Source organism: Xyrauchen texanus, chromosome 37 (genome assembly GCF_025860055.1).
Source record: "Xyrauchen texanus isolate HMW12.3.18 chromosome 37, RBS_HiC_50CHRs, whole genome shotgun sequence".
Classification (NCBI taxonomy): domain Eukaryota; kingdom Metazoa; phylum Chordata; class Actinopteri; order Cypriniformes; family Catostomidae; genus Xyrauchen; species Xyrauchen texanus.
Window position 1 is genome coordinate 14056427 of NC_068312.1, and position 26065 is coordinate 14082491.

Genomic DNA, 26065 nt, shown 5'->3' on the forward strand with positions numbered 1-26065 from the left:
AATAAAATGAAACATCTTAAGCCGTTTTAATCATGCAATCATTGACAATAATCATTGACATTAAAAGGTATTTAAAGCTTAATAATTGGCTATACAAATGGGGCTACCATTCTGTGATATTAATTAGTGCTGTAGTCACCATGCGGAACTGAAATCGTAACTGTAGTACTACCCAAAGTTTTACAAAATATAAGATACAGTGCTGGAGTCATACTTTTGAGTCCATTCTTCTCAGTTTGTCTAATGTGCGGGCTAAATTGTTTGAAGTGCTTTGTCAGGCAGTAAAACAGTAACGGGATGCTTTAGAAGACAGAAGACAAAAACAATGCTGAATGAAGTGGATATTTACTTACAATTCATCTAAACAAAACCTGCAGTTGCACTCGATCATTTGCCAGTTATGAAGAATGTCATGGACGAGTGCGGGTGCTGCCAGTGAATGATTGTCTTCTGCAGGTAAACACATTTTCTAACTAAAGGTGTTGTCAAACAAACTAACATTACATGAAAGTACTTAAAAGTACCAAAAATTACCAAGCCAAGGGGGGTGAATTGAGGGTTCGACTAGGGTCCAAATGGGGCAGGACTTGCACTGCCACCTTCGATTTTTTGAGCCAATTAGATTATGAAGCTGCATTAAATAAATTCTATTTATATTGTATGCTGTAGGATTATTGTAGGTAAGAAAAAAGTTCTAGTCTATGACATAAATAACCCACTCACATGTTTAAATTTGGTCAATCCAAGCAAGTGGGTATAGTGAAATTGGTTTAGGTTCTTAGCTTCTATGATCTCTTAATGAATGTCAGGCACTTTTATATAACAGTAACATGCTCCTTTTATACACAGAGAAAATGTGATTCTCATCAGGATTTGGGTGTACGCTCTGTTAAATTATAGAGAAAGTGAGTATTTTTTATAATTTTCATCAACTGACACAAGTCATGACAAGTATTAACAGTGAAAGCATCAGCATATAATATCAACTCAGTTAAGAAAAGAAAGTTGCTGTGCTAAAACCAGAGCTACTCTACTTTACATTATACAATATACTGGGGGTAAAAGCGCAGCTATGCAAACACCCATGAGATATTCTGATCACCAGGATGCTAATGTGTTGGTATTGGCTTTTTCAGTTGCTAGGAAATGACAATGAAACTATTTCGCAAACTATTTTGTCACATCACATCTGTGGGATGCTGTGACAGGTGTCTAATGTACTGCATCATTTAAAAAGAAGTGAGTCAGAGGGTTACATTATGCAGATTTATCTCATCAAGGCCATAACCACAGAAAGTATGCTTTCTCAAATAACATATTATAGTTATAAATAGTATTAAAAAGCATAATTTAACCATAAAGCTTCAGTGTGTAATTTCTGTGAATTTAGCGTCACCAAACCAAATTATATAGCCGGGTTTAAAACACAGAGGTCAGCTATGGCGTGGGAAACTTCTATAGTGGTTAATGGGAGCCAACAGCAAACTTTGTTTTTGCATTTCCATTTGCTCCAACATTAATAATTCCACTACTGTGCAAAACAAGGAAAAAATAGACAGTGCATTAAAATTTGCCCAATTTACGGTCACTCTGTCAGCAGCTATATTTGAAAACCCATTTCAAGCAATTTGGGTACTGCCTAGGGCTGGGCGATATGGCCAAAATTGTTATCAAGATAATCTTTTTTATATTGTTCGATATCGATATTTATACCGATATACATTTACACATTGCACTTACTTTTTTTTTTTCAAAGTTGACGGAAGAAAAGTAGAAAAAATAAATTCTAAACAGTCAAAATAGTCTCTACAAAACTGCACAGGGGGTCCAGAGATGGCCAAAGCAGTGGGGTCTGCGGGATCTTTTACCAAAATATAAAAATATTTTTATAGTTTATCAATTGAAAATGAATGTTAAAAGATCATCTGTTTGTTCTGAAGCATAGTGACAGCAGTTCAGTATTTGTTGGAATATTTTTACATTAAAATGAAATATTTTATACCCAAGTATGGGGCATATAAGCCCTTGTGACTGTGGAATGATGCTGAATGTGGGTTCAGGGGTGTCCCGAGAGAGAATTTAGAAAACGTCTTTAAATAAATTTAAAAAACATTTGTATATTTTCATTATAGAAGTGAGAGACTAGTCTACCAACTAGTAATTTTAGTCTTTCCTTATCCATTCCAGACATCTAATTAATAAAAAAAAAATCAGAACAGAAATCGAATAGTTTATTTGATTTGTTTATTATTAAAGGCTCGTAACATGCTGATTCCTAAAGATACATTTAAGAGGAACAAACATTATGGTCTAAAGGGTGCTTTGAAACCACGTTAACTTATGGGGCGCTTCATGTCTACACACATGCAGGGAAAAGAGGCAATGCGTGCAGAGCGGGACAGGGCAGAAATGATGCATGTTTGGTGCTAGAGAACAATATTCAGGATTACAGCAGAGCTGTTGTCAACATCACTGTTGTTCTGTCGCACTCTTCACTAGAGACGATGAGAGGGTGCAACCGTTGTCATGAAGTCTTGTGGGGCGGATGGAATCAATCCGGTGTCCGACGTAGCCTAATAGTTAGCAAGGCAGCTAGCATTAGCAAGTTATCCAGTCTGACCCTACATTACCACTGGCGCGTTGTGAGCGAAGCTGAGAGCGTTTTCAATTAATTCCTAAGAAAGCCGAGAGTCATGCTTGCAAGGTGGATCGTAGGATTAGCTGCGGTGCGGAGAAAGCTCTCTCATAGTGCTGTGAGCGGATTACGTCTGTCCCAGTGCAAACGCAGCCTGAGAAAGCCGAAATGCTTGTGTTTTAGCAGCATGCAGTAAATATAGAAAATTCCTCAAAAGCATATTGTGGATTTTCTTTATCGTGATAACTATATCGATATCGTTTTATCGCCCAGCCCTAGTACTGCCCATGTCGCCCATGCCTAAATCCACCACTGTGTATGGATAATGTGCAATTAATTAACCAGCTATTGTAGATTCACCTGTATGGGACACTTTGTAACAACTGCCATACACAGAGTACATAATCCTTTATGTTCCACAGCTTTCTGACAAGCAAATGTATGTATCTCAAAAAAACAAATGGGTTTTCAATTTCACAAAGCAGAATTCTAGTTTTTGTCCAAAGAAACGTTTGTAAAATCTTGAGTGTGGAAAGACATGACGAGCTGTACCTACGTTAATCACCACACAATAAAGAACAAGCACTCGTTGTCCAATTGTAATCAAGTATTACCTTTTAAGGAATCGTAAAATAAAGCAGGTGTTTGAGGTTCTTACTGTTTGGATTCTTCGTTGGCTGCTAATTGTGTGGTCCTGGGGTTTTGGGAGAATTAAAATGGTTTCTGAGTCATAATGAGTTGAGAGAGAGAAAGGAGATGAAACAGACTGATGAAAGGTCAGAGGAGAGGTGTGAGCAAGGAGCTGTCATTTAGTGGCTCATTTGTTAAGTAGGTTTGAATTTGTGTGTGTGCACGTTTGTGAAGGAAAGATTCCTTTACCTTGATGACAAGAATATTTCCTTCTCATGTCTCACAGGAAGTGTTCAGCATCTCTAAATGAGGTAATAACAAAATACAACAAATCCATAGTTCACCTCAAAAAGAAAATTATGTTAATATTTAATCATTCTCGTGTCCCTTTTGGTAACACTTTGATTTAGTGTCCCTGTTGCAGTGTAATTACCCAAGAAAGGACAGCGTAATGAATAATGTCATAACATGAAACAACATGTAGTTAATATGTAATAAATTATGGAACAGCATGCACTTAAACATTGTAATTATGTATGTGTAATAGACAAGATGTTGTTACGTGTGTAACAGGCCAGTTTTGTTACATATCTATTTGTGAAATAGGAAGATCTTGTTACATACGTGGAACAGACAGATGTTGTTGCAGGTAATAGCATTAAAATTACTATATTACATATTATTAATCACTGTAAAATAAAGTGTATCTAGACTGTACTGAAGTGTACTTCATGTGTAACTACATACCTTAACAAGCTGTGTTTGTTTAAACTAGTTCACTAGTACACAGCTTAATACATATAATAGCTTCATAATTACATTATAATTACACAATATGACATAGTTTTAATCACTGTAAAATAAAGTGTATGTAGATTGTACTTAGGTGTACATTATGTGCAGCTACATACCTTAACAAGCTGTGCTTCAGTTTAAATAAACACAATAGTATACAATAGTATACATGTCAATAGATGCTAATTCAAGGTTTAAGTGTACTTACACATCCACCTGCCTGCCATATTCTTTATGCCTGCAGCATATCCAACAAGCTGAGAACTGTAATTCTAATGAACTTTATTGCTGTTTAATGCATCAGCAATTCAAGACTAATCACCAAACCATTCAACTTTACATTGGCCCTATCAGAAGCATAAAAAAAAATACAATGTTATACACAGAAGTGAGCAACTGACATGCAGTATTTCTAGTTGGTTAAAATGATCAACCCCTCGAAAACTTAAGCTGAATAGAAAACTAAATGGAATATTTGAATGCAACATGGGTAGACCTATAAGTTGCTGTAATTGACACTTCACAATTAATTAATTGTGGCAGCTGTAATTGCAATCTGATTAATGTAATTGCAATCTGATTATTTATTTGATTAATTGTGCAGCCCTGGTTTAAGGTTAGGGTCACACATGCAAATAAGATTAAAAAACACCTCCCGATAGGTCCGCTGGGAGCAGTGATTTGAATTTGGGTAAGCACAGACCACAGCCGTTTCTAGCTATAAGCGGACGCTTAGGGCCCCCCAAGGTTGTTTTAAAAAAATATATATATACTATAGCTGTTATGGCTAAATTAGTCTAAATTAAAGGGGGACAGAAGGGAGAATGTATTGTAACTCCAAGGAGAGAGTCAGTTAGATGTGACAGGCTTGTGCTTGCTCAAAGTAGGGAGGGGTTGGGGTTGTGATGGGCCTCCAAGTAAGATTTCACTTAGGGCCCTCATATGCTCAGAAACAGCCATGGCACAGACCGATTTCAGCAACAGAACTTTCGAACCACTGTCGCTGATTTCACAGAGCTATCTGAAATTACTTGGGGCCAGACTGAAACTAGGTTGAAATGCACATAAGAGCCTCTATACAACATGTAAGAGCACCTGTACGGCCCCCTGGGCCACATCTCTGACAAGTACGTCCTTTTTGCTACTCTCAGTGTTGAGTTATTCAGAATTCACTACGGCTTGCTACTTTGAGCTCCAGCCATAAATATTTACACCTCTTAAAGTGTTTATTGGTACCCCATCGCACATCATAAATCATGCCTGACTTACGATGCCTGCAGAGGTGCAAGAATTTTGCAAGTTCATTGAAGGACAGCTTTTCAGAAATCAGAATATAATGGATAAATCTTCTGGTTGACTGCCACTCAACACCTGAATGCTTTTCTAAATCTCTCCTAGCTTTGTGGAACACTGTCTAGCTCTACATTTCAACTTTACAAAAAATTGTACTCTGAAATGTTACAGGAGATAAAGACAACCATTTGAAAAGTCAAGTCTATCAGTACAGTTATTGTGGGGGCCCTATCTGCCAAATGACTTTCTCACAGTACATATTGTGCACAAAAAGGTAAAAGGTAAAAGGGAATCCATTTACATTGATTTAAACCTAAATGTTAGTCTGATACAAATAATAATTGCAGAGCAACTGCGATTCCTTCTTCACAAAAGTAGGCTATTTTTATTTAATGAATTTGACTGTTCTCTCTTACTGTAAACAAAGTCCAGAGGATGATAGGGTCTTAAACCAGGTCTTAAACATCACAAAATTCAGTCTCATTTACCTGAAATAATCTTGATTACTGCCTATGTGTTTGAAGGATACAAAATACATTTTGCATGCACTAGAAAAAAAAAGCATGTACATTAACTGATTTTATTCAAGTAAAAATATGGTGTCCATAAAGTAATTTTGCCCATGAAGTGTATAGGATTGCCTATTTTAGTCTAGTAAAAAGCATTTTTCTTGGCATATACCAGAATAAAGCTGAAACTTGTATGAAAACAAAAAAGAATGAAAACAGTGCTGGCAAAATAATAATAATTAAAAACAAACAATATACATTACATGTACTTTCCTACAAAAAAAAAAAAAAAAAAATTTTGTTTATACAAAAATATATAAAGATTTACTGATAAGGGTTTAAAAACTGGTTAATGTATTACTGAGCAAAGAGACACATTTTTAGCAATTTCGTTAAACTATGAGGACTAAGTTGTTTAACCTCATACTAGACTGCGTCCACATGTGTGGACATTGTATTTTGACTTCGCTATACGCAACGCATAATTTAAGTGAATTAAAACCGACTGATAACTGTTCACAAGTTTTTAGAGTTTCATTTAAGGATTACATTTCTGGCACTCTGTGTCACATGACACAACTGTGTGACGTTGATTTCCAGGAAGTGCTGCTACTGGTGCAGTGCCAACAAAAGTGCCTTTGATAAGAGGCACTTTGAAACCTGTTTGGTTGTAAAGAGTAGCATCTATAGTTTTGTTTGATATGTCACTTTAAAAAATCCATTAATTTTTCACGCATGCTGATAAAATTAAGTCCACATATATGGAAATTAGGACCACGTTCCGTCAAAAACATGAAAAACATGTTACTTATTTTGAATATTTTTCAACATTAACACATCTGTGGGTCAATTCACTTAAAAAAAGTGTTATTGTTTTAATGCATTCCTATTTATTTACTATGCATTTTCACATTGAGAATAAATATATTCATGTAAAAGCGGACAAATGTGTTGCTTTCAGAGGCTGTATATGGAGTTAGAATGAAAATAAGGTAATTTTTAACTGTTCTGAAACCAGTGCAGACAGACAGCACTCTGTAGGGTGAGTCTGTGTAAGTCATTCACAAAATAGGGAGCAAGGGTACATCCTATAGTTTTCTATGAGGGAAAAGAGCACTCCTAAAATCTGCAGATGATGTTTGGACCATTCAACATGCTTTGATCATGCTTTTAATCATGCATTGATTCAGAATTTTAACATGGTTGGCAGTGATTTGATGATGCTGGACATTACTTTCAATAATAAGGATTAATTCAGCTTTATACAAAAACTGTAATGTCTATAGCGTCTCAAAAACATGAATAACCAACACTCCTGGACTCAAACTATTTTATGAAAAAAATTGCTCTATAGCTTGGTATTATTTTAAAATGTCACAACTTTGTCTCGCTGTCCATCACTTTTTAGGAAAACTATTTGCTGTAGAATTATTATTTTGTTGCTTGTTTATTAGGTGCTACTAGTTACAAATCAAAAAGGGAAATGGAAAATGCACACAGCAGACTTGTGGGGGATCTTAGGAGGTTAAATGAAGAGACAGACAGTTCCAGAAATTGCAAATTGTCCTAAAGATATCCTAAAGAAGGATGAATGAATATTATATAAAAACTATTTGAAAAATATTCTAGAAGCAGACATAAGCATATCTGTCAACACTCCCGTTTTTCCTGGGAGTCTCCCGTACTTCACACTCATCTCCCGACCCCCTCCCATTTTGTTATTTCTCCCAGGAAACTCCAGTAACTTGTATGGCCCAAACCTCGTTAAATGAATAATCACATCAATATATTATTCCAAGGTTGTCCAGTTGCCAGATCTTGTATGAAACGCATCTTACTCACACAATCGACACATCACACAAATTTCAACCAATTTGTGTGATGTGCCGAATGGGCCGCGATAAGCTAAAATGAGCCGCTATGTTATGCAAAATGGACCACAAAATGGCACCACGATATGCAGAAAAGGACCGCGAACACCCCCAACCCCCCCCAACTTTTGGGCCAGTTGCTATGTAAAATCCCGGGCCCATTTCTCTTCCCAGTCTAGCCCTGATGGGAGGAGAACACTCAGGAGGTGCTCAGGTGAAAAAAAAGACGTATACATGTCAATTTAACAACAGCTGGATGGAAGAATTTAATTTCATATCTCGAAGCCATATCGACAATGCCCACGCCTTTTGCAAAGTGTGTTGCACTGATTTTAATATCGAGCACCGTGGGAAAAATTACAATACTCAGCACATTAAATCACAACTGCACAATTTGTATGTATTTAGCCAGCCTCTGCCATCCAGCACCCCACCCCTCCACCCCGGATCAGAGGTCTCCTGGATTTTGGTTCCCAAATGTTGACAGGTATGGTCATAGGAGGACAAAAATTTGAATTCTGTTTAATTCAGCCAATTACAATCTGAGCCATTGCATAATTCAGGTACAAATTTTAAGTTTGTACTTGAATTATGCATGGGCTCAGATTGTGGTATGGTTCATGATGCTTGCATGAACAAAAAATAATCTCTTTTCAAATATATTGGTGCAGTTAAAACTCCATAGACGAAGAACACAGTGGTATTTACAGTACACATACACAAATTAATCTGCAAACGGATTCAAAGAGAGAGAGAGAGAGAGAGAGAGAGAGAGAGAGAGAGAGAGAGAGAGAGAATAAAATGCATTGCTTCCCATTTATGTTTTTCTAATAAGCACAAATAATTTTTACTTGCACAAAGACAGATATCCCAGAATTGTATTTAGTCAGTTTAATGCAGAAAAACAGCACGCGTCAATGAAGCACTGGGAATAAAAGTTGCTCATCTCAAACCTGAAATTGAAAAATGTTGCTGATAAACATGGAAATCAAAGCCACTTAGCAACTTTTAGCCAATCCAGTCACCTGCAAACAGAGCGAGTCTATAGCAACTAGGCTGATGCAAGATTTAGCTATTGATTGTGATGAGGGAAATAATATTTCTTGCAAAGTGTGCTGTGCAAAGCCTTGTGAAAATATAATCAGTATCTCTAAGACTGCAGTGCTGGATATATATATTACATAGATATACTGTAGATAGATAGGCTACCTAAAGGACTCTACTTCATTCAATTGAAAAGATTTCATCAGACTAGAAACTCCATATGAATACAGAGGCAATAGCAGCTACGACTCATAACTGGACCTAAATTAAGACTGTGCAAGCACAGAGTGTGACATAAGTTACTTAAAGGTGTCTTGAAATGATCTTTCATAAAATGTTTCTATGCCATTTTTAATGCAAAGACTAGGAATTGACCAATATATCAGCCATATCTGCATTTTCTGTAATTACATCTAAGCAGAACAAATGCATCATGGTTTGTGAAGGGAAGAGACGAGAGAGAGCGAGGATCCAAACACAGAACTTTAACTGTAAACAAAAGGGGATATAACGATGGAAGTAAACATACAAAAAAGAAAGTAGAAAACTCTACAGCACTATGCTGGCAAATAACGCACCACATCCAAACAAGAACCTACACAAGAACAAAAAACAAGGGGACTGTGGCAGGGCGGAGGGCGAGGCCGGGTCGTGATTCTACACACCTGGTCCCTTATCAGGCTAATCAAGAGAGTGATAAAGGCTGACTGCTGAGGATGGTGTGGGAGAGAGAGATCGTTTACGGACCTGTCCATCGTGTGTGTGTGTGTTTGTCTTTTGTTTAAGTTAATCATTAAAATATTATTTATCTCGTCAAGCCGGTTCTCGCCTCCTCCTTTCCATTGAACTGCGTTACACTGGTGCCGAAATCCGGGAAGGAGGAGGGATACGCCGTAGTAGAGTTCTCACCACTACCGTCCACCCCAATGGAGCAGCCGTGGACATCTGCCGGGGGACGAAGAGCCCGGCCGCCTGGAAGCGGAGCAATGGCCGCTAACCACGAGAGGAGAAGAGGCTTCTAACCGACCGCCTGGAGCGGTCAGGGCCGCTGCCAGGGGCGGAGGAGTCCCCTACCAGCCACTGAAACACATTGTGTTGAATGAAGTGACACAAGGGGTCCCATATAAAAACGGCACGCATTGACGTCAACACCCCCAAAGAGATGTCACATACAGACCTTAGGTTCCCCGCAACCCTGAGGGGGGGAACAGGTGCTACATGACTAGCATGGGAGCAAGCCCGGCAGCTGCGGCCTTCTCTCTCACTATGTCTCTCACATAGGACGTGAAGCGGCTGGGGCTTATAATCTTAGAAATAAATAATATTATAAAGCTTATAATAATCTTAACGTTATGAAATGTGTCGGGGAAGGCGGTCTTTCCTGGTCCTATTATTTCTGGGGGAAAAGACCCTGTGGAGGCCACATCATGCCCAGTCTAGGGGGAAGTAACATGTGGCAAATACACCATGAGGTTTGTGAAGCCATACGTGGGAAATGGCGTGGTGGCTGGTCCAGCCTAATGAGGGGGGACTCTACAAGCATGGCGACCGGGGCAGTGGGGCTGCCCAAGGGAAACTCGGGTCCGCTAACAGGGGGACCGTACCATGGGAAATACATCACGGGGAGTTTGCTGAAAATGGAACTAAGCCTGTGGAGCCTGACCATAGTACAGAGCACCTTTGACTCGTGGTGGGTCTGGATGCGAATTGCTCCACTGAATATGCAGGCCAGAAGGCTAAGGAGGAGAACACCCAGGGAGCGACGCTTAGTGGTCAACTTGGTGAAGGGCACTGTATGCAAGTGGAACACCCGGTCGGTTGTGCTGCGTTACCAAGTTCTACCGGCTCGGACCAACAAAACACGGGACAAGACCTACTCAACCCTGAGATTCTAAAATCTGGCAAAGGTATTGGGTGTTGCTCAGCCTGCTACTCTGCAGATGCCTGCTAAGGAGGTGCCCATGAGGTTGCCACACTTCTCGTAGAGTATGCTCAAACCCGCAAGGGGGCGGGCACGGCCTGGGTGTGATAAGCTAAATAAATAGCATCAATGACCCAGTGAGCTAACCTCTGTTTGGAGACAGCATTCCCTTTTCCGCCGTCCGCCGAAGCAGACAAAAAGCTGCTCAGAACATCTAAAGCTCTGCGTGCGGTCCAAATAGATACGCAAAGCACGTACCGGATACAGCAACGAAAGGGGTAGGTCTTTCTCATCCTGGGACAGCCCTTGCAGGTTCACGTCCTTGTCCCTGAAGGGGGTCATAGGAACCTTGGGCACGTAGCCCGGTCGCGGCCTCAGGATAACTTGAGAATGTGCCGGACCGAACTCCAGACAGGTGTCGCTGACAGAGAACGCTTGCAGGTCCCCAACCCTCTTGATGGAGGCTAACGCGATCAGGAGGGCTGTCTTCAGGGAGAGGGCCTTGAGCTCAACTGAATCAAGCGGCTCAAAGGGGGCACGCTTCGGAGCTTTCCTGGTCCTGGAAGGGGTCCTGGAGACTGGGGGCCTACGCCGCCTGCGAGGTGCTCGACGCTGGGGGTGAGAGCTGGGCCCAGGTTGAGGCGGAGCTGCCTGTTGGTTGGTCACAGTGGGATGCCCTTGGCAAGCAGGCGGGATTCGGGGCATGCTGGTTGGGAGGCACCGCGGCATGATGTGAGAAATTGCCTCCATCTGCTTCTTCACTGCCGAGAACTGCTGGGCGAAGTCGTCGACGGTGTTGCCGAAGAGACCGAGCTGGGAGATGGGGGCATTGAGAAATCGTGACTTGTCAACGTCGCGCATCTCGACCATGTTTAGCCAGAGGTGGCGCTCCTGGAGCACAAGGGTGGCCATTGCCGGCCGAGTGTCTGCGCTGTGACTTTCTTTGCTCTGAGAGCGAGGTCGGTGGAAGCGCAGTTCCTGCAGCACATCGGGGTCGGGACTACCCAGGTGGAGACTTTTAAGAGCCTTGGCTTGATTGACCTGCAGGAGAGCCATGGCACGCAGGGCGGAGGCAGCCTGTCTTGTGGTGCTGTAGGAATTGGAGGGGAGCACCGGGCGGTCCCACCAGGTGGCGGCGTTCTCAGGACACAGGTGGATTGCAATTACCCTATCCACCTGGGGGAACTCCATGTACCCATGTACCGCCCCGCCATCCAGGACAGTGAAAGCGGACGAGCGGAGGGGTCAGTTACGGGCAGTAAAAGGTCCACGACCACGTCAGCTCGTCACGCACTTCCGGGAACAACGGTACTGGGGCGTGGCTGTGAGCGGCACCCAGAGCCGAGGTACCAGTCATCAAGCCGCGAAGGCTGTGGGGAGGATGGAGGGTTCCAGTCCAAGCCCACGCTCACGGCAGCCCAGGCAAGCATGTCGCCCATCTGCGCGTCCGCCTCGGACTGGGCGGGCTGGCCCGAAGGTGGCAGCCCAGTCGAGTCTTCAGTGTCAGATGCCTGGACGCTCTCTGAATGCCGGCTGGCTGTGAGGTGAGCCGCACTTATCCTGAGCTCGGACAGAAGCGAGCGAGCATGTCGGGGGCGGGTGGTTCGTGGGGATTTACCCGGCGAAACCGAGCCCGTCTTTATCCCCATATTGCCTTCATCGCCAGCCTGGTCGTCCTCAATCCTGTGGGAAGAAGGAGCGACGCGGGGGGCGGCTGAAGTGGCATTCACCTTGAGAAAGGAGAGCCGCGACCGCAACGTTGCCAAGGTCATGTTCTCGCAATGAGTACATGAGCTATCCACGAACGCCACCTCAGTGTGATCTGGAGAGAAATCGACCGCATCCAGGAACAACACAGGGGCGGAAAGGCATCTTGAAAAAGACGCATCATGAAAAAGATGTTCAATGGCGCTGTTTATTGCTCTTTTGTGAGTGGAACTCTTTTAGAGAAATCAAAACTATTTTAGAAGGAGAACACTCTTTTAACAGTAAAGCGTTGTAGAAGCACCCAGGGGCGTAGACTGCACAGCGTGCAGAGAGAGAGAACGCCAGCTGGAAACGCGCCGTAGATCCAACAGCAATGCTTCTCACTGACAGAGGTGAGTGAAACAGTGGTGAACTTCAGCTTGCTGTTGCACAACCGTTCGGCTCCGAAGAAAAATTCTGACAGGCACTCGCTGCCCCGGTTCCCTTTATACCTGTATGTCCGGGGTGGGGCATGCAAATTCTGTCTGCCATCTTGACATTGGCCTTTTCTCAAGTTCAGAGGTACGTTTGGCGTCCCAGGTCGACACACGTCGAGTGAGTGACAGAAGGGGAACTTAAAATTAAGAGTCTCTTTAAACATTCAACATGAGCCCTTAGGGAAAACAACAATGATGTGACATGACAGAATGTTCATATAAAATGCAGTTACAAATAAACAAGCTCAACAGCTAAAAAAAAACACTCACAGCTGTTGTAGGTGAACATTTGATTACTTTACAGTAAACTCACATGCAGTGACAGCCGTAATTACTAACTGCAAAAATCAGTATTGAACTATTGTATTTAATGCAATGCCAAAATAATAACACATCAGCACTATTTTTGAACACCATATAATAGATGCCGGAGAGAGCAGGTTTCCACTAATTATGCAGTTGGTGTATTCTTTGCATTAAACTCTCTAATGAACTGCATGGCAATCTAATTTTAGAGAGCTAAGGTTTCTTTTGAAATGTGCCATAAATAAATGGTCACCTTTTGAATCAGACCATGCAAATGAAAGTGACATTTTATCTGACAAGCAAGCAACTATGTGTGGGAAGAAAAAAATTAAATGTTTTAAACAAAATAGTTCTTGCATCTTCATCTGTCACAGAGTGTGTGTGTGTGTGTGTGTGTGTGTGTGTGTGTGTGTGTGTGTGAGCGTGTATTTATCACTTTGTGGGGACCAAATGTCCCCATAAGGATAGTAAAACCCGAAATGTTTGACCTTGTGGGGACATTTTGTCGGTCCCCATGAGGAAAACATCTTATAAATCATACTAAATTATGTTTTTTGAAAATGTAAAAATGCAGAAAGTTTTCTGTGAGGGTTAGGTTTAGGGGTTGTGTTAGGTTTAGGGGATAGAATATAAAGTTTGTACAGTATAAAAACCATTATGTCTATGGAAAGTCCCCATAAAACATGGAAACACAACATGTGTGTGTGTGTGTGTGTGTGTGTGTGTGTGTGTGTGTGTGTGTGTGTGTGTGTGTGTGTGTGTGTGTGTGTGTGTATGCATATGTTTAGATTTGGAGTTATGAAGATAATAGACGTTATCTAATTGGAATAAGATTGTTTACCAAGGGCAGTGGCTGATTGCTTATTTAGGGTTAGCTGGATATGTTACAGAGACCCTGTGAAACATCTATCCACACAGCCTAAAGTGTTAATTAAAGCCAGATTCAGAGTGATGGTTGGTGGTATTGTTTGCTTGTTTATTTTATTTATTTGGAAATGTACCTGTTTAGGAAACAGATGCATCAGGCATTAAGTCCTAATTGCATAAATCATAATCAAAATACTCTTGTAAACCACTGCAATTAAAGCAATATGATCACACAGGAAATCAACTTGTTGCTTTTTTTAATCATCCAAAAGGTCCTGCAACTTATGGTTGTAGCTTATGCAGCTTATTTTCATGATGAATAATAATGAAATAATAGTGTTTTAAAGTAGCCTATTCAAAGTATTTTGCCTTTATAACCAGGGTTTGAAATTAACACCCACCAACCTTCCAAATAAGGGTGAAAATCAACCGTAGCGGACAACGCTGTCAAATCTCTAACCAATTTGGCAAGTTAAAATTAGAAATTCTATCTATCACTATGTAGGACATCTATCTCAGTGATACCCAACCGGCAGTATGCGTATGCTCATTACATCTCGATAACAGTTCAAAAAGGAAAGAGAATAGAGAAAGAAATGGCACAATTAAAGGACAACTTAAAGATTGAATTTTTATTTAATCGCTTAAGCAGTGCACCATTTGACTGACAGCCGTTACATTACATGTGCTCCGAGAGTGCTCATGGTGCAGATACGAGGACACTAATGCAGGGCTAGTTGTAACAAACATGGTTTAAAAGTTTCCACAAACACTTTTGTTTACTTGTTGGCATATTAACACTGTGTAGAGAAAATAAAATATGGCAAAATGAAAAAAACTTTACAAGATTCCATGAAAAGTTCATTTTACAGTAGCAAAAGTTACATTTAAAATGATAGTTATCTCTAAGTGTTCTATTTTCATCTCTGTTTTAAGTGTTTATTCAAATCGAGGCAAAATTGATACAAGTATTGATACAATTGTGTGACAAGGAGGAGGGTGTGGCCAGGCCATGATGGTGCATGGCTAGCACTGAATTAGCTGATCAGTGGGAGAGCGAGATAAAGGGGATCTGGAGGCGCCAGTTTGAGAGAGAGAGAGAGATGCCCACAGCCCCGCTGCATGTGTGTCTATGTTCATTTATGTTTTATGTTGAGTTATACCATTAAACCATACGTTTAGTGTTCAGCCAGTTCCCACCTCCTCCTTGCCCATCCTTATACTGTTACAGTGGTGCCGAAACCCTGGAGGGATGCGCTGTTGCAGAGTCCTCTGCGCTGCCATTCACCAGGGGAGCAGCCGTGGCCGTTTGTCAGGGGCCAGAGTACTCGCTGCCGTCCACCAAGGAGAAGCAAGCTGGCGTCCACCAGAGGGCGGAGGAGCAGTTGAGGACAGGGCAACAGCACGTCCGGGAGATGACGATTAAGTTCTTCTCTCTCTCTCTCTCTCTCTCCTCTCTCTCTCTCTGTATGTCTCCACTCACCCTTTCCCTCTCCTCATGCCTCCCCTCATCTCTCCCTTAGGTTCACAGGAGGCGGGGTGGACCACCAGCTGACGGAACGTCCGGAAGGCCAGAGTCTCCCTCCAGAGGTGGGGAGGAGAAAGCCAGTCCGGTGGCACCCCGGCTTGAATCGGGCAGGGGAGGAGTGTGATGTGGAGAAGGGCGCTAAATCAGCTGATCAGTGGGAGAGCGAGATAAAGGGGAGCCGGAGGTGCCAGTTCGAGAGAGAGACGCGCGTGGCCGCGCTGCATGTGTGTCTGTGTATATGTTTTAATTTGTTTTAAATTGAGTTATATTTTTAACCTTACGTTTACTGTTCAGCCGGTTATATGGTCATGTTACAATATGGCTTGCCTACGGGGCATGTTGTAACATTTCACTTAAATTCTTTCCAGGTAGATGGCGAAAAAAGTTTACGCTGTATTTGTTCCAGACGTGTAAAACTAATGTGAATAAAAGATAAATATATGTCGAACCCCAAGTGTATTTACACAAACTAAAGAAAACTAAAATGTGTAAGTTTGTGCCCCGCTCTCCCCCATGAAAGACAGATTTAATATTAAATAAACTTGAATCTTTAACTACGTCGTTCATTTCTGAGATTTTATTTTGGCTAGTAGAACTTCTGGATGGCTGGTGACTTAAACATTTTCTAGCCAAAATGATTGGTGAGTGAAAAAGTTAATTTCAAACCCTGTTTACAAAATATTTTCAATATTCTGTCCATTATAACATTATGCTGCTAACAAACTTTAGACCACTGTCAAATGCAACTCACATGCCCACAAAAATGAGGTTTTGTCACACTCATATTAATAAAAATTAAAAAAACATTCAGTCAGTGAACCTAACAATTAGTGCATAGCAAATACTGTTGCAAATATAAGAAATCCATGACTGAGAGTTGTTAAAGTTAATGAATTAAAAGAATATAACAACAATATTGTTTTACACTAGAGATCTGCGAGGCATTATCTATTCCATACCATTACCTTAAGTTTCTATCCAGCACCTGAACGTTGACAATGAATTTTCCTCCAAGTTCACCCACTCTCTGCCACAGTTATTGTCTCCAAACTATTCCCCTTCCCGCAACCCAGACTCTCCCAACCCAGAGTTTTCCACATAGGGCAAAAGCTATACAAAAAGACAACAAGTGTACACAAAGAAGCTCCTGCGGGTCTTCAGCGGTAATGCAGCCCTATTTTTAACACATGCTAATTTTGCATTTGCTATAAACAGATATGGCTTTTATGAAAACATTTACACACAATTACTTAAAGCAGATGCTTATGGTAATCTTTACAGAGTGCTTCTTGACGTGCTAAGAAGCTGAACTAAAGTAGGGCAGCTGCCCCCGGTCCTAATGCCTACCGTATGAAACCTCTGTCAGGCTATTAGTGCAGTGTATACACAGATGTGTCTTTTTTCTTTTTCTCAACAATGCTATTTTGACGACTTGCGACTTTTATTCCAGACATGACATGTGCGCACTCTTATCACCTCATAGCATTTCGGTAGGAAAGAATCACATCTCTTTTAAAATCAAAACGTCTTATCTGCGTGGCTGAAGATCACAAAAAATAATACATAACAAACCCAGCATTAACAGACACACACACTCTCAACTTAAAAAAAAAAATGTTTGTTCACTAAAACTTTAACACTGTCACAATTTAAAAAACACCTGAGCACAAAATTAGTGTTTTTATTACAAGAAAAAATACAGCTTTATCCATGAAGTCAGCAGGAAAACAGCTTGCATAAATGGATCAGCCAATTTTCTTCAACATCACCCTATCGCCTGCCCTAGTGCCTCTTATCTTGCATGCACACTGACAGATTGGTTTGACCCCTTGTCAGGTTGTGTCTCATATGTTTTATAGATGTTCTCACCCACTGTGATTATCGGACAATCATATGAGCTTGCAGTCATTAAGCTAATGGAGGCACATTTTAATTGATGACATCCTCATTTGCATTATGTGTTAATTACCTAAATCACTTAGCTGCATCTGCAAATTCTAATTAGTGCCCACAATTTCAGTGCGAGTGGATGATTTCACCTGAATATGAAGATGTCTTTCACTCAGCTACGCTAAACAAAAAGCAGAGTTAAATTAAGTAATTCAAACATGATGTGAATTACATTTCAGGCACACCAGCCTGAATTAATCAAAACTATTTCAAGAGCCAAAAGATTATGCCAAGGAATATGTGACCAAATATTCCTTGTTGGGCTAGTTGGGTTTAAAATAGCAGAATAAAAATGAATGTGTAGCTACAAAACTAATTGATATTTAACAATGCTGATATGCAGTGACTAACTTTAAAAAAAAAATCTTGATGTTTCAAACGAACTTCAGTTCCAAGTCAGTACTGTAATACAAACTATGTTTTTATATGTTCTTATTTTGGTACTGACTGTGTACTTGTCTTGAATATTTACAGCAGAACTTAAAACAATGTTTAATTAATCAGCAATTTAGAATTTGTTTTTGCTGTAGTATCAGAACTGGTATTAAAGGGGTCATGACATGAGAAACCAAATTTGCCTTGATCTTTTGGTATATAAGAGGTCTTTGTATCATTAAAACGTCCTGCAAGTTTAATATTTTAAGACGTCCTCCCCATTCTAAACGAATCATTTATTTAATCAAGCTCAAAATACAGCTCGTTCTGGATTCATGGTTAGAAGTGACGTGTCGGTTAGAAGTGACGTACCAGCGTTTGCATATGACCGCCTCCAGCACAAGATAACTCACGCTTTAAGCGCAAGACAACTACGCTCATTTCAGTATCGCCGTCGCCTCACAAGTGTTCAGTCGATGGACAGCGAGCTCTGACAGAGACTACTTGTGCACAGGAAAATTACGATGCCACACAGATGTGCTGTTCCTGGCTGTGGTCAAACAAAACCTCTGAATAAGCTGCCGAAAGATCCAGACGTCAGGGAAAAATGGATGCAGTTTATTTTTTGCGGACGTCCGAGTCACGGCAGTGTTAACTTAAGCGTTTGTTCTGTACATTTTAAGGATGACTGTTTTGAGAACAAATCTCAATATGATGCTGGCTTTGCCAGAAAACTGTTGCTCAAAGATAAGTCCGTGCCGACTATTCTGGGAACAACGACGACGCAAACTGTAAGTAATCTATTTTAAACTTTAAACTACTTTTTAAAGCGCAATTTCATTCATTATGAATAATCACAGTGTTTTTACTTAGTTTACTTGCATATTGTTCTGGCTGGGGCGTCAATAATTGATACATAGGCACTGACGTTAGCCAATCATAACAGTGGGCGTTAACACTGAAGTCTTAAATGGAAAACGCCCCCAAAACAGACTGTTTGAATCAGAGGATGAGAAACAGGGTGGGAAAAGGTCATAAATCACTAGATTTTAAAAGTTTTTCTTAAAAAAAAATATATTAATACTATAATTGCACCTAAGGGAACATAATAATACAATAAAAAAAACCATGTCATGACCCCTTTAAGAATTGTGAAATTTCACTGGTATCGGTACTGACACTTGAAAATTTGGTGTCATTACATCCCATCTAAACTAACTGGTTTTACTCAAGTAAAAAAAAATAATAGGTCACAGCAACAAAAGCAATGTTTAAGGTCAAGAAGAAATGACTACCTATGGTTAAAATTGCATGTTTCCACTTTTTTACAGTGTAGGAAAGCTTTCTGTGCCATTACATCAACCTTCACTATCATACTGTAACTATGAATCCTTCAAAAGGCTCTTGAGTGGACAGCTTTCTGAGAACACAGCAAAGTTTCTCTACGGTTGCAGTTCTTGCATAAGAATGCCACTGGGTGCCTTACCTGAGAGTGAACATTTCCACAGGTGAGTACGGCGAAGCGGCAACATATGCTGACACAGTATCCCTTAGCCGAACTGGCGTGGATGGCACCAACACTGCAAAATTCCCATCCATACGGTGCTCTGATAATTCAGGAGCAGATGGAGTCTGGAACAATCTTACACTCCCAATCCGCCTCATCGCCGTAGAGGTCGGTGACCCAAACAAACCCTCTTGTTCCGAGTGAGCGGAGCTTTTGACTCCTAACTCCTCGCCAAGGCAAACCCCGGCTTCTGCCGCACGAAGGCTGTAGTAGAGCTCCACGGCCGTTCCCTCGGAAACATCTGGACCCCTCTGGCGTCCAGGAACCACACTAGGAGGTGCAAACCACCCAGGAAGAGGCTCAAGCTCTGCAACGCAGACACCCATCTCTCTTCTCAATCTGCAGCTCCCATGGACCTCCTGGGTTTCATGAAAGGCGAACATTTGTACGCAAGGCAGTTTATCCACTGCGCTGTAGTCATCCCAGTCTCTTCCAGCTATGTAGAACAATACCTGCACCTTGGGCTCGTTCAAGTAAATCCTTTCATTGAGAACAAAGGTCTCAACTTTCCAGTTGAATGTGAAGAGAGTTGATGAAGCCACAAAGGAGCCAGGCATCTGTAAGAGGTCCAATGGAACAGGCTCTTCCACTGAGAGTGTCCCATATGTGGCATTGATGATTGGGGGTTTTCTGGCCTGGTGGATGAAGAAAAGTTCAGTTCTGGAGAGGAAACTAGAGTTACGCATGAAGTCTTGGGTGGCCTCCTTGAGGAAGAAGGAGGACTCTGTGTTGATGAGCTGGTAGTTGACAGGCAGGTAAGTAGGGGAGGCATAGCGTTGTAGATTCTCCAGGATCCGACAGTCTGTAACTGACATAGGAAAAGAAAGAGGTGTCAAAACCTGCTGAAATAGATAGATGAGGGTCTATGTGTGTGTGTGTCTGCATTTTTGGGGGGCAAATTCGATATTAAGGAGGAAATTAAAAAAACGGAATATCATGTGAGAAACATGGCAAACTTACACTCTTACCTCCAGCCTGCTTTTGGAGGTTGCAGTGTTATATTCCAGCAGAATGCTGGGGAATGACAGCCTCAGTTACCATTCACTTTTTTTATGGGAAAAAATATACAATGAAAGTGAATGGTGACTGAGATTAATATTCTCCTACACATATTTTTGTGTTCCATGGAAGAATGAAATTCAACAGGTTTGGAACAAATGAGTATATTATAATATAATTAAAATTTATGGCTAAACTACTCCTATAAGTGTGTAATTCCTGCAAGGCTTACACTTGAGTTAACACTTTTGGCGAAAATTAACTTATGTAAGTACAGTAGTTGTCGTAACAGGAAAAAAAAACAACTTTAAATCAGATTTAAATTGTGTTTTCATTTTGTGTTTTCAGTTTCTTTGTTCCATCCATGTAGAAACTATATGGAAATCGGATTTGCAGTATTATTAAAAGAAAATTAGAGACCTAAGGAAAGTTGGAAAGTTTTTCATATGGAAAGATGCATGTGAGTTTGATAACTTTAATGACCACCTGACTTTAGCTCAGGTGACAGACATCTGATTACTTTCAGAGAACTGATCTAGATGAAACTTTCTCACCTCTTACCACAAATCTATTATATCACAAAAGAAGTGCCAAAGTGCACTGCTTGTATCCTGTGTGATATCTCCCTTGCTGTTTCTGGTAGACAGCGCAGGCTGTGGCATGCTATCATAACCTTAATAGTAAAGCCTCCAGCACAAACATTGATTTCACCTCACAGACAGACAGTATTATGAAGACTGATGAGACACACTGATATGAAAAAGTGGACACACACCAAAACAGACACAGATAGACACTCTAAAAAAAATGTTTGTCTTTTGAGAGTAAACATGACCTACAGTATTACGGCATTGCTTTTCAATTTCTAGATTCCATACAACCAAAGCATAATGCATAATTAAAATAAATCAAACACATATCAATTGACATGAGATGTTGTCTTGTAAACTAATGTTTAAAGAAAGAGTTCACTCCAAAATTAACATTTTGTAATCATTTACTCTCATGTCATGTCAAACCTGCTTTCATTCTTTTGTGGAGTACTAATGGAAATACTTGATACTTGATGTGAATGTCCTGTTAGCTGTATTCAATGCAATGATTACATGGTGACTCGCTTTAGTGCATAATAAATCCCCCAAAAGTGTGATCAAAGTGGTCCATGCAACTTGTGCATCATATTTCAAGTCTTCTTAAGACATACAATCAGTTTAAGTGATGAACAGAACATAATTTAAGTTGTTATTCACTCTAAATTCAAAATAATAAATTAAGTCTACGAATGTTAATAAAGTGCTACGTCGATATCATCAAACATTTGGTCTCGTGACCAAACGTCATGACGTCATGTCACAACCTTACGATCACATGCCTTCAGAAGACTTGGCATATTATATGGTGCACAAGTCACATGCACTACTTTTGTGCCATTTTTGTTTGCTTAAGTGTTAAAGTGAGTCACTCTTTAATGGAACTGTGCTGAAATCAGCCAACAGGACATTTATTAAAGGGGTCATGACCATACCTGACAACCCTCCCAATTTTACTGTGTTTCTCCTGTTTTTCCACCCCTCCTCCCGCTGTACTCCCGATTTACAGTTTCTCCCTATAAATTCATGATATTCCACATCCAAACTTTGCTCATAAGAATGTATTAGACCTCTAGGTAGGGTTGCCACCCATCCTGTAAAATACAGGATTGTCCAGTATTCAAATATGAAATCATGCCATCTAATCAATACGGGATGCGATTTGCCCAATAAGCTGGCCAGATGGCGTCACGCGAAATCGTTCCAGGCAGAGGCGTTTCCAGCATTGAAGGACATCCGGGGCTTAGCCCAGACAATTTTATTTTCACACTAGTAACCACTTCTCTGTAGTCCAAAGCTGGTGAGAGGGTATTCTTTGAGTTTTGCTCTGGCTGGGCCCGTTTCTACAGTTCCTAAATCTTCCACTCTAGTACTATCCTGACTAACTCATCCTCTCTCCTCCCTGAATCATCTGTGATGCAAAAGAACAGATACAGCACATAACTTATTGCAAATCAGCTTCACACAACTAATTAATCTAGTGCTACATATTTCAAATTGTAGACCAATACCATTGAGGAAAATGTATTGGGAAGAGCAGATCAGTGGGATTGCCCTAAGATCTATGATTCTTGAATTTTCATGTACATTACCATAAAGTCATCACAAAAGAGTTATATTATAGTGAGTAAAGTGAGGTAAAAAAAAATATTGAATATAAATAATTTATATTTTTGACATAAATAGTCAAAATGATGTATAAGATCCTAAGTTAAAGCAATACATGAATGACTTTAGTCTAAGTTCATTGACACACCATGTCATCGAACTGTATATAATTCTCATCATCTCTATGAGAATAATTCATCTGTCAAAATCCTTTCATTAGGATCATTAGGATCATTGGGATAAACAATGTTTCACTTTTAACTTTCTCTAAAGTAAAGTGACTTATTAATTGTTACCAGTTTCCATGCCTGATTCTGGCACAGCTGCTGCTGCTGCTCCTCAGTCTGTTGCTCATCTTTGCTACACTCTACAAAACCATTTAATCAAATCAAAGTGTATATTTACTACAAACTAATATCACAAAACAAGTCACATATACATTTTATGCTAATGCTTATTGGTTATCCTTAGCGAAAACAACACCTGATAAACAAGAAAAGTAGACTCCGAACGAGACTCGAACCATGGTCTCCGGCGTGAGAAGCAAATACGCTAACAAAGAGCTACCAAGTTCTGTCAATCTATACAAGGAGGTTAGAGGCTACAACATGTATTGGCAGTCGGTAGTGGACCTCTTGATGTTTAGCCTACTGTGGGTGAAAGCCAGCTAGATGATGATCTTCAGACTTTAAGGACAAAAACAAATGTGAATTCTTACCCACTGACTTCTTTCGGAAAAATCCCCAAAGCCTCATTTGCTTAATTTTTGCTGTCTTTCCTGCTAACTGCTGTTAACTCGCCGCTAAGTAACGTTAGTTGATGTCAACGACTGTGCAAGCTCCTCCCCTACCTGCTGCATATTCAACAGAGAGGAAGAAACGGAGTCGCCCATAGGCTACCGACAGCAAAGTAACTTATTCTATAGGCTAGATAATGCCTATGTCTGTTTTTACAGGCTGTATGCAGTATGTGCAAAGCCAAAGCACAAAGAAATAAGGCAACTTATGATTTCGGGGGTTTACATAGGCTTTTGTCCGGTTTCATATTTGTCAGTCAACTTTTCAAAATACATTCGGGGCTACACTCAAAACATTCGGCAAAATCGGCTGCCGCCGCCTCTGGTTCCACGTCATTAATTTAACCTTGATACCAGTTGGAAAGTTTTCATACACTAGGTAAGGGGTTGTCTGAAAAGTCCACACATTGTGCTGAAACGTGCTAATACTGTGGAGGATGTGGGAAGGGACAATCAGAAAAGTCCACACATTGTGCTGAAACTGTGGATTTTTTATTGAAAAACATAAGGTTCAATATAAATGTTCAATAAAACCATATTCGGATGGCAATTGTTTCTCAGGGTGATGTCTGTAAAAGTAAATTTTCATGACTCTGTGATAAAACTCATGCATTCAATGACAATTCAAATCAAGGGGTACGAGTGAGACTTTTTGTCGATCACATGACTACAGTTGTGCATGATATACGGACAATTCATCAATCAACAAACTGTGTCCTCTGTATTTGTGTTTAAATATGCTTAGAATTATGCTAATGTGAAAATAAACATTTTAAAACATGAGGGAACTATGTTGTAAAGCGCTGAGGACATTTACAGTGTACATTTTCACAAACGGAGCAAGCCAAAATTCTTGCGAAAAGCAATTAAACAAATCAAGAATCTGTAGGAACAAGACTGTTAATCAACGCTGCCAAATAAATCTGTCAATGGGGGTACGCATGTTTCGTCACCCACATCACCTCAGTTGCGCTGCTTGCACGCTCTCTCCTAAGTGCCCGCAAGGAGATATAGAAGCTGCACATATCAAGGACAGTAAAGATTTTGGAGAAAAATTTGAGAAGCTATGGTAAAAATGGTTCCCCTTCTGTCACTCACTCGACGTTGTGTTGATGTAGTGACACTAGGGGTCGCTCTTGAGAGCCCCGAACACCTCCCATTCTTTGAGAAAAGGATTTGTATGCCACTCCCCTGGACATACGGGTATAAAAGGAGCTGGAATGCCCTTTCCATTCAGATTTTCTCTTTGGAGCTGAGTGATTGTACTATCAGCGAGCTGAATACTACTGCTGTTCCATTCACCTCTTAAGAAGCATAAGCAGTTGGATATATGGCGCATTTCCATCGGCTTTCTCTCGCACGAGTGCAGATTTCGCCCCTTTGCACTTCGACAGCACTAAAAGTGTGTATATTCCTGCTAAAGAGTACAGTATATTTTCTTTGTTAGAGCACACACATTGATGTTGAAGGTCTTTTTAAAGATGCGTCTTTATAAAGATGCCTTTCTGTCTTTGTGTGATTCCTGGATGCGGTCGTTATCTCTCTGCTTCCGATGGCCTCACGTGTCTCACGTGTCAAGGCAGTGATCACAATGAGGCAGTGTTAGTGGATGGTTCATGTTCTCATTGCGAGAATATGACCATGGCAACGTTGCGGTCACAGCTTGTCTTTTTCCATGGGAAAGCCACTCTAGCCGCCCCCGCGCTGTGCCTTCTACCCACGGGTATGAGGCTGGCCCAGCTGGCACTGGAGGCGATTTGGGGAGTTCAATGGGCGCGGTCTCTCCGGGTAATTCCCGTGGACCTCCCGTTCACCAGCATGCTCGTTTGCTCCCGTCCGGTTCCAAAATGAGAACTGCCTTTGTCATGGCCAGCATGACATCTCTTTCAGGAATGAGCAGAATGAGTGTTCGATCGTTGCATCAGAGAGGGCACTGGCAATATCGGACGCCAATGACTCGACTGGGCTGCCAACTTCGGGTCTGCCCGGCCATTCTGAGGCTGACGCAGAGCTGACCGCCATGCTTGCCTGGGCTGCCACCAGCATTGGGTTGGAATGGAACCCTCCACCCTCCTCTGAGTGCTCGCAGCTTGATGATTGGTTCCAGGGTTTGGGGAGCTGCTCATGACCACGTTCCCCAGTTCCTTTCTTCCCGGAGGTGCATGACAAACTCACAAGGTCGTGGAGGGCACCTTTCGCTGCCTGAAACACACTTCCGGGTTTGTCTGCTCTCATTACCCTCGACGACGGGGTGGCCCACTGGAACATGGAGGTCCCTCAGGTGGATAAGGCAGTTGCGATGCACCTGTGCCTGCAGAATGCCACCACCTGGTGGAATCGTCCAGCGCTCCGCTCAGGGCCTGTAGGACTACGTGATCTCTGATGACCGAAGCCTATGGTTCTGCTGGACAGGCCGCCTCTGCCCAGCATGCCATGGCCCCCCTGCAGGCATTTGTTCGTGAATTGGTGTTCTTCCCGAGCCGAAGACCCCCAGAGATGTGCAGTCGGGTCAGTGCTTTCCTTCCTGCAGGAGAGGATGGAGGGTGGCTGTCCCCATCCACCTTGAAGGTATACGTAGCCGCTAGAGCCACACACCTT

General features: G+C 41.3%; 1 protein-coding gene across 1 annotated transcript in view; it reads right to left on the reverse strand.

Moving 5' to 3' along the window:
- The window catches only part of LOC127630986 (transmembrane protein 132C-like), a 345492-nt gene that overhangs the window by 216130 nt on the left and 103297 nt on the right, over positions 1 to 26065 (reverse strand). Inside the window, exon 2 of the mRNA XM_052108916.1 lies at positions 19394 to 20282. Coding sequence (XP_051964876.1) covers positions 19394 to 20282 — 889 coding nt within the window. The remainder of the gene's footprint in view (positions 1 to 19393; positions 20283 to 26065) is intronic.